This window comes from Callospermophilus lateralis, chromosome 2 (genome assembly GCF_048772815.1).
Source record: "Callospermophilus lateralis isolate mCalLat2 chromosome 2, mCalLat2.hap1, whole genome shotgun sequence".
Lineage (NCBI taxonomy): Eukaryota > Metazoa > Chordata > Mammalia > Rodentia > Sciuridae > Callospermophilus > Callospermophilus lateralis.
In genome coordinates this window covers 181,386,030-181,395,576 of record NC_135306.1, presented here as the reverse complement: position 1 = coordinate 181,395,576, position 9,547 = coordinate 181,386,030, and the positions used below count along the sequence as shown (strand labels likewise).

The following is a 9,547-nucleotide window of genomic DNA, read 5'->3' as shown; positions in this document are numbered from 1 at the left end:
CCTTCCTGACTCAATCTTCTCTTACAATAGCACCTCTTCATATCTCACAATGGAGATTAAAATTTCAATGCAAATTTGGTGTGAACATTTGAACCATAAGTGCCCAAGGTCTCCGTGAGGGTCAGGGCAGCATTTATGGGCACCTGGCTCAAAGCCTCTCACCTTGTACCCCCGAGCAGTGCCAGCTGGACAGGCTGCAGGGCTGGAGAATCTCAACAAGGGCCTCCTTACCTGGCAGATGATGTGCTCAGTAATTTAAACCATCCTCTCTGGCCACCCAGCGCTCACTCTGCTTTGGGCCCACACTTTGCTAAGGCAGGCAGGCTCAGGCACCCACCTGAAGAAACAGATGAAGTTACCTTCCCATGTCCTTTGAGCAGACCTTCCTGAAGTCCCAACACAAGGTCTGCAGCAGGAAACAGCAGATCCAGGAAACAAAGGCCCCCTCACCCAGGGCCCCATTGTCCCAGACAGGAGTCACAGCAGTCTTAAGAACAGGCATGGAAGCTTGCACTTCCCCCACTGGGACGAGTCCCAGATGTCGTGAATTTAATACCCTCGCATCCAGCCACCACCCTTCCATTAGACTTCTACCAGCCCAGGTCACATCCAGAGTGGAGCAAGGTTAAGTTTGGACTCAGCCTAGACAACAAGCCTCCATCACTCGGGTTACCGTGTAAACCAGACACACACCAGTGTACGTGTGAAGCCACCAGATAATTTCTGTCCCCAAACAGGATGGACCAAAAAAACCTAATAGGAGCTAGGAAGGAAAGGAGGCCCAGCTAGCCGACTCCTGGCCCCACAACACCATTCTCAGTACCTGCCGATTCTCCCACAGGCTCCTGGGCTGGGAGCTCGAGCATGCTGCCCATCCTTAGCCTTGACACCAAACCCTCCAAATTCTACCCAGCAGCCCAGATCCACAGGAGTAACAAGAAACAGGGTAACAAGCAAATTCAGAGACATGAATTTCAGAAGCATCCACAGGCAAATAGTCTTGCTAGGATATTATTTATTAAAAATAGATTCTCTATCCCTCCCCTCAACCCTGCTAGCAAAAGGGCCTTGCCCAACATTTTTTCCCAAATGATGATATAACAGGTCTTGAGGACTCAGACGTCACATACGACTTAAATTAAGGGTTCGAGCTCTTCTGAGACTCTGAGGGCAGCAGGCCTGAGCCAGGAGTGGAACAAGACATGGCATCCATAAACCCTATTGCACACAACAGCGGCCACTGGGTGCACTAGAGTCCATTTTGCCAGGCCTCAGGGGACTGGGACAAGTCCAAGATGAGACCCAGCAGCCACTGAGCATCCTCCTGAACATCACCAGGAAGTTGTATACTTAAGGGCCTGGGAAGGGACAGTCAGCATGGCTTTCCCACATGTGGGAAACAGGCTGAGAAGCTGGCCACAGTGAAATCCAAACCTATGGGAAAGGAGGGCCAGGAAGGAGGCCGAGAGAGACCCAACTCTAGTGGTGCAGAGGCGGCCCAGCCACCACGCTGGAAGCAGAAGCGTGTGGGAGTCACTTGGTCTTCAGTCAGTAGGGCCCACAGAGGGGCACAGTCAGGCCTACAGACTTCATCACAGCCCACCTGTGCGTTTGTTAGAGCCCCGACTGTTTCTAATCGTCCAGGCTGCCACCCAGAGATGACTCAGGAAGTCAGGTACCTCCTCACAGGCGGCCACTGAGACCCAAGTTTTTCTTCACTATTTCTTCCGCTTCAGTTTCATGTCTTTTTTGTTCTTTAGATCTCTGTTTTTCTTCAACTTCTTGTTCTGTTTAGGTTCTTGTTTGGTTTCCAACTCCCTTTTCTTGTCACTGAAGGAAAAAACACACCAGGAATAGAAAGAAGCAATGAAACAGCACAGACCTGAAACACCCGTCTGCTTTGTCTGAAAAATGGTCTCCGACTTCTGCAACTTGACACAACACCCAGTCAGAATGTTCTCTGCTAACCCATGGGAAGGGAAGACAAGTATGACACTGGGGGCCCAAGATATGCCACACAGACCTCAGCACCTACCCCAACTGAGCTTTGAGTCTGTGGAGGACCCAATCTGTATCTTATTTTTTTTTTTAATTTTATTTTTTTATTGGTTATTCAAAACATTACAAAGATTTCAGAATCACATCGGTTACACATCCACATTTTTACATAATACCATAATAGTAACTGTTGTATTCTGCTACCTTTCCTATCCTCTACTATCCCCCCTCCCCTCCCCTCCCATCTTCTCTCTCTACCCCATCTACTGTAATTCATTTCTCTCCTTATTTTTTTCCATTCCCCTCACAAACTCTTATATGTAATTTTGTATAACAATGAGGGTTTCCTTCCATTTCCAAGCAATTTCCCTTTTCTCTCCCTTTCCCTCCCACTTCATGACTCTGCTTAATGTTAATCTTTTCCTCCTGCTCTTCCTCCCTGCTCTGTTCTTGGTTGCTCTCATTATATTAAAGAAGACATTTGGCATTTGTTTTTTAGGGATTGGCTAGCTTCACTTAGCATAATCTGCTCTAGTGCCATCCATTTCCCTGCAAATTCCATGATTTTGTCATTTCTTAATGCTGCGTAGTACTCCATTGTGTATAAATGCCACATTTTTTTTATCCATTCATCTATTGAGGGGCATCGGGGTTGGTTCCACAGTCTAGCTATTGTGAATTGTGCTGCTATGAACATCGATGTGGCAGTATCCCTGTAGTACGCTCTTTTGAGGTCTTCAGGGAATAGTCCGAGAAGGGCAATAGCTGGGTCAAATGGTGGTTCCATTCCCAGCTTTCCCAGGAATCTCCATACTGCTTTCCATATTGGCCTCACCATTTTGCAGTCCCACCAGCAATGTATAAGAGTACCCTTTTCCCCACATCCGCCAGCACTTGTTCCAATCTGTATCTTAAAACCAGAACTCTAGGTTCTCTTCGGGGTGCTACACCTCCTCCCCTCCAAGACCTCACCTTAAGAAACATCTAAGGTGCCACAAGGGAGATCTCCTCCTACCATCCAGGTTACCATAGAAACCAGAAAAATCATCCCCATGATCCCAAAGACAGTTCTTAACACAAAAGCACAAGACTCCAAGGAAATCCCACCATCATTTCTGATGTGTTGCTGTTACTTAATTTTCCCTAAGTAGAAGAAAACCCAAAGGGGAAACCACTGGGCTCCACCTTGCAGCTGGCCCTTGGGTGCCTGCTGATGGCCGCCTCTCCAGGAAGGAAGCCCTCAGAGGTAAATTGTCGTCTCCTGCATTTTGCCCTGGGAATAGATGCTCCCTATAAGAACAACAAGCAGTTCAGCCCAGACACCATTAACATTACATGAAGTCCACAGTCCTCCTTTCAAAACACTTCTCTTTTTCTTTTTTCCTTTTTCTTTTTGCAGTGCTGGGAACTGAACCCAGGGCTGGGAACTGAACCCAGGGCCTCATGCATGTAGCAAGTGCTCTACCACCAAGCTATACTCCAGCCCCCAAATATAAACCCTTTAAGGAAACCCCATCAGTAACCACAGCAACACCAAGAATTCACCCTTGCTGGGCACTGTAGCACACCATGTAATCCCAGTGGTTTGGGAGGCTAACAGGAGAATCATAAGTTCGAGGCCAGTCTCAGCAATTTAGTGAGATCCTAAGCAACTAAGAAAGGCCCCGTCTCAAAAAAACTAAAGAGTCCAGGAATGTAGCTTAACAGTGAAGTGTCCCCTGGGTTAAATCTTTAGTGACAAAAAAAAAAAAAAAAAAGAATTCACCCTCCCCACTGACCCCAATGCATCAGTTCCAGTCTCATCTGGCGAGGCCCTGAGCAGAGGCGGCCTCATGCTATTCCTTTTTTTTTTCCCCCCAAAGAGAAAGAGAGAGAGAGAGAGAATATGAGAATTTTAACATTTTATTTTTTAGTTTTCGGCAGACACAACATCTTTGTATGTGGTGCTGAGGATCGAACCCAGGCCGCACGCATGCCAGGCGAGCACGCTACCACTTGAGCCACATCCCCAGCCCCTCATGCTATTCCTAAGTAAAACTCAGAAGAAGATTCCAGGTCGAGCATCCATGCTGTCAATGGCAAACACGGCACTTGGCAGATGAAGCCTGGAGTGAAGGTTTTCAAGAGCAGCTGAGAGACCACTGGGAAAGTCTAGAGCTCAGAACTATTTTCATAATAACATCTTTTGCCTTTTTTGTTTCATTCTCTCACAAATGTTCAGTTTTCCAGAGGGCACTAGAAAACAGCACAACAGAGTGAATGTGCCAAACAGGAAGAACAGCATCGCTATCAGGGTCATGTTGGGCCCAGATTTGTTCCACAGATTTTGGTGAAAGAAAAAAAAAAAACTTTTCAAAACAAGAAACCAAATGAGGGTTGAGAGTGCAGCTGAGTGGTAGAACACTTGCATGGTATATGCCAGGTCCTGGGTTCAATCCCAGCACACAATAAAACAAAAACTCACAATGAGTCCATTGTTAATTTCAAATTGCTAGATATTTTTAAAGTTTCTCAGTTTTTAACTCTTAGTATGAAAAGCAATAGCCAGTATAACCCACATGGGCAAAGGTTTTCATTCTTTTTAAAGACAGAAAGGAATTCTAAGACCCAAATTTTGAGAACTGCTAGTTTCAAGGAAGGATGGGGTGGCAGCTCAAACTCAGGTTTGGCAATGGACACACCTGGTCCCAAATCCAGCTCTGTACCTCACTAGCTGGGTGTTTCTTGGGAAGTCACCTACACAGAGACTTCATTCTTCATCGTTAAAGTAATGAAGGTAATAAAACAACCCTCATGCTGCTGTTCTGAGGCAGACGGTGGCACTGAAGCCTAGTCAGCCTCAGCAGGTGGCAATGTGACGCCCCCAGCCATGCTGTTGTACACAGGAGGGAGGAGATGCAGGCCGAGACAGGCCGGCCTGGTTTGTACAAAGGGGGCCCTGGCGCACTCTCAGCAGAAAGACAAGCCATGGCTTCTGTCTCAAAGCATCTACATCAGGTTCCTGTCATTGTGTGGGACTGTAAGTCAGGAGCTGCCACATAGGAAACGAGCGCCCCCTAGCCCTGAGTGATGAGAATGTGGAGATGTGGCAAGAGCCAGGCACAGGCTGTGTGTGTGTGTGTGTGTGTGTGTGTGTGTGTGTGAGAGAGAGAGAGCGAGCGAGAGAGCGCGAGAGAGCAAGAGCGAGAGCGAACGTGTGCTCACGCGTGAGCTATGGGCACTGAGCACAGAGTGGACTGAACCGATGTTGCCCCTCTGCCTGGGCAGGCCTCGCTCTGGTCTTTTCGCTTGCTCTGCCATTATCCCCACGCAGCACATATGATGGGCATGGCCTATTTAGATGTCAGTCAACCTGCTGACAGCAGAAATCATGAAGCTAGATTCAACCCCCTGAAACCCGACTCCTTGCCTCATTTGAATGGCTTCTCCAATAGAAGGGTTCAGCACATGCTCCTCGCTCTTTTTCTACGGACCCCTAAGGTCAGAGGAGCCGTCACAGGACCCAAAGAAAAAGGTATTTATCCATCTCTGCATGATTATTTTGTGCAGCCCAGTTCACCTGGAGGGACCCTGAGTGTTTAGTTGTGGAATGCAACACTTCTACCCTCACCTCTTCAGGCTGACGATCGAGGCATTCTGCCCAGCTTTGTTCAAAACTTCATTCCACTCTTCATCATCCCCACGGATTATGTACCTACAAAAAGAAGGGAAATGTCAAAACCTGACAGAGAGGAGAGGACTCTTAAAAGATAACAGATCAGTGACAATACTCTCAGCTCCTGCTGTGAAAGCCAGGATGAGCCATGTTAAGGTCTAAAGAACAGAGGGGAAAAGAACAGGCACACAGCTGGGCTGAGATGTGCAGCTTCACTCCACAGGACAGAAGTGTCATGGCAACAGGGCTGGCAAGGCCTGCCATCAGGCGCCAGTGAGAGGACAGTCCCACATGGAAGGCAGCCTGCTGGCTTCTCACGAGACTCTCATCAACTACCCAGAACAGCCACTGGTCTCTGCATCCTGTTCCTCGTTCCCACCTGCAGGCATCTGCCCAGAGCTCCGCCTCCCGCCCTGACCCACCTCTTTTGGATCCAATAGTCCTGGAACATCAAGAGTGTTAATCCGACAAAGGGGAGGGCAGAAACTGCACTCAATACACTGACCTGGGAATCCTGGCCACCCCAACTCACACCAACCACATCACTCGTGACCAGGTCACAGACAACACAGCACAAAGGGTCACAGGTCATTAATTCTAGAGGTATCAGTCCTGACATGCAGGGACTATCAAATCCATTGACTTTCAGGTGTAGAGGGAAAGAGGATACTGCAGATGAAGCAAGATGCCCAGCACAGAAGGCTATCGCACAGGGAATTTCGATTTAGGGAAATAGAATACTTTCTTCAAACAAATTCACACGAAGAGTCAAATGCACAGATGTGACCCCTAAAAAGTCGTTCTCATCTGTTTACCATCCCCCCTTCCGAGAAGGGCCTCTAAGGCATGACACAGAACTCCAGAGACCTATTAAGTGCAACTTGAAGGGATCTGGGAAACCAATTCCTCTGAAACTTCAGTCTCAATTCTTCAGGGTTCTCTGGCTGTTAGGCTCCTGAAACTGGTTCCCTGAACCAGCTTCCAGGGCACCAAGGTTGTGGCTGAGGAGAAACCTGCAGAAGGACCCAGGCCCTAAGGCTGACCCTTCCCTTCCCTTCCCTTAAACAAGAGGGGCCTTACTGAGAGAGGTCCATGTTCTTCAGCTTCCCCACTTCTTTCTTGTGTTTCTCCTGGAATTCTTTTGCAGCTTCATCCTGTGGTCAAGGACCCAGAGTCAAGGGATGAACAAAACACAGAAGCAGGTAGGGCGCAGTAGCATGACGACAAGAACAAGTCCCTTCTCTTTTGACCATTATGGGCAACCTTAAGATTTTATATACATAAATACCGTAAAATCCTATCTAAAGAGTACCCAAAAGGACAGAACAGTTACACCAGTAGATGCTGGGTTGCTGCCCTTCCACACACTCAGCAGGAGGCACCACTAGGCCCATGTACAACAGACGCGGGCTCAGACCTGCAGAGTGTTACTTGGCTTAGACAGCACAGGGACTCTACAAGGGGATGGGGAAGATATCCCACTCACAGGCCACACTGATGAGAACAAACTCTGGACTCTGAAGCCCCGAGCAGGGACATACCAAGTCATCACTCAGGGTCTTCATCGTGGGCTCCATGACCACATCCTTCACTGCCACCATCTGCTCTTCAATGGCCTTTACCTGCACCTCATTAAACAGCTACAAAAGACAATGTAGAGAAGGTGACAAAGCAACAGGAACTCAGTTACTTATTACCCAGGTCTTAAAGGTACATCTCCAAGATGCAGAGCTGTGCTCTAGAGTTCAGGAGCACTCAGAGCATACAAACACAATGGGGAGACACCCAACATGGACCCCCAGGAGAGAACCCAAAACTTTAGAGATTCAGCCAATGTCCCAAACGTCGTCTCTCTGTGTGTGTGTGTGTGCTTGTATAGATTTGCAGCAATTACTGCCACCCATTAACAGTCATTCAGACACAGGGCAGGGAGTGGGTTTGTCATATTATTGTAAAGACCAAACTCTTCTCAGGCCAAGATTACCTTCACCACTTTGCGGATGATCCGGTTGAAAAGTCCCATTAATTGGCCCGAGGGCAGCTCAATCTCCTTTTCCAGCTGGTCCACAGACTTATGCTGTAGGCCAATCCCCAAGAGAAGAGCCTAGAAGATAAAAAACCAGCTGGAGTTGCCTCCAGGATGGGCCCTGACCCATTAAAATGGCCCCGAGAACCAGTTATCCTCCTTTAAACCAAACCTATCTGGTAGAAGTCACAGGCCCATGCTGTTTATTCTGGCATCTCTTTCATCTCGTCACTGAAACATCAAGAAACACTCCCTCCTGAAATCCTCAATCTCATTTTTATTTTCCTGACAAACACCTGCTTCAGGACTGCATTACATGCCTGGGGTTTCCTGGGATTCTGGTAAGGCAGAATTAGGCATCAAAGTAGATGGACCAGGGAAGGTGGGGGGGGAAGAACGTGGACTCAATGCAGCTGACCACTTACTAAATGTACAGCTGGGTACAGCGTTTAACCCTAGACCTGTAGGATAAGGCCGAGACCTACCTATCAGCTATGTCAATCTATGTCAAAGAGCCCAACCCAATGCCCAGCACACAAATACCTCCACAGTCCTCCCTGCTCTGTCCCCACATGAGCACCAGTAACCTACCGACTGGGCAGCAGACAGGGCCAGGTCCCCCAGTTGATTCAGGAAATACAAGCGGGAGATGGCCGGGATCAGGTCCATGATGAGGTGATAGTCAACCATGTTCCGTGAATACATCTCTAGTCGCTTCAGGTCATAGGGAAGGAAGAGAGACTCCAGCTCCCCCCGGCCTAGGGCTGCAGGGGTGATAAAAGTCAGATGGCCAGGACTCCAGGAGCCAAGGGATGGCACCCTCACACGCAGAACCCACCTACAAGTGCCTGGCCACCCACCCAACACAACCTAAACTGACTGTGCACAGACTCTCCTCCCAAGGAGGGGGCAGTTCCACGCCAGGCAGAGGGACAACTGGCGTGTGACTTGGACAGAGTCCCCACACCAATACCCAGTCCAGGAAAGTCTTCCTGAGCCCTAAGGTCAAAGGGACACAACACTACCCTTCTCCCACCATCACTATTACTCAGAATCCAGCTTCACAGAAAGTATACGTGCTCTGCTCTGCCCAGTGCAGCCAAAGGGACTCATGATTTTTTTTCCATTAAAATGCAATTGGCAAGGGGCAGGGGCTCAGCAGTAGCGCACTTGCCTAGCATGTGTGGAAGCACTGGGTTCGATTCTCAGCACCACATATTAAAAAAAAAAAAGTCTATCCACAATAAAAAATTTTTAAAAATACAACTGGCAAAAAAGTATATAGACATATGTGTTATGTAAATTCATAAAAATTATGTATACACACATATGTATATCTGTAACTGGAAACAATTCAGCTATTAACAATCCCTTGTATATTTTTAAAATATTCACATTTTAACTATTCAAACAAAATTGTTGTGCACAAAGCACTTCCACAGATTGGCCACATACCCCTAGTACAATGTCACTACCCCTAGATTCCAGGACTTAAATCAGGCCCCACAGCTAGCTGCTGTCTGAACTTCTCTGATAACTCTTATGTCTAGTCACATCCCAGAGGTCATGGTGAAGGGAAGATGGCATGTGGGCCCACCTAGGGCACAGCCTGGACAGAGTGGAAGCCTGGGCTGCAGGAGGTGTGGGTGGGAGACGAAGGATTAGAACCAGGCCCTCAGCCCCACTCCACAACCCATCCACCCCCTTCTCCACCACCATTCCACCCAACTCACCAGGTTGGGCTGGCTTCCCCGCGTTCCTGTTCTGAATGATGTTCAGAGCCAGGGAAGGAGAGAAGGTGCTGAACTGGTAGGACAACAAGGCAAGGAACCGCCTTCGGAAATCTGCGGGACCATCAGGCAGAGTTA

The 9,547-nt window shown here is 48.2% G+C and overlaps 1 protein-coding gene across 3 annotated transcripts in view; it reads right to left on the bottom strand.

Annotated features, from left to right (window-relative positions):
- Positions 1-998: 998 nt before the first annotated feature.
- Nat10 (N-acetyltransferase 10) overlaps positions 999-9,547 on the bottom strand; it is a 40,070-nt gene continuing 31,521 nt past the window's right edge. For 2 of the 3 annotated variants that reach the window (XM_076847036.2, XM_076847038.2), the window contains 7 exons: positions 9,413-9,523; positions 8,271-8,443; positions 7,638-7,757; positions 7,195-7,293; positions 6,734-6,807; positions 5,609-5,692; positions 999-1,830 (listed from right to left, as the gene is read on the bottom strand). In XM_076847036.2, the coding sequence (XP_076703151.1) occupies positions 1,719-1,830; positions 5,609-5,692; positions 6,734-6,807; positions 7,195-7,293; positions 7,638-7,757; positions 8,271-8,443; positions 9,413-9,523 (773 nt within the window). In that variant the 3' untranslated portion in view covers positions 999-1,718. Of the gene's footprint in view, positions 1,831-3,301; positions 4,234-5,608; positions 5,693-6,733; positions 6,808-7,194; positions 7,294-7,637; positions 7,758-8,270; positions 8,444-9,412; positions 9,524-9,547 lie in introns of those variants that run through there. The other variant, XM_076847039.2, reaches the window with a different exon arrangement.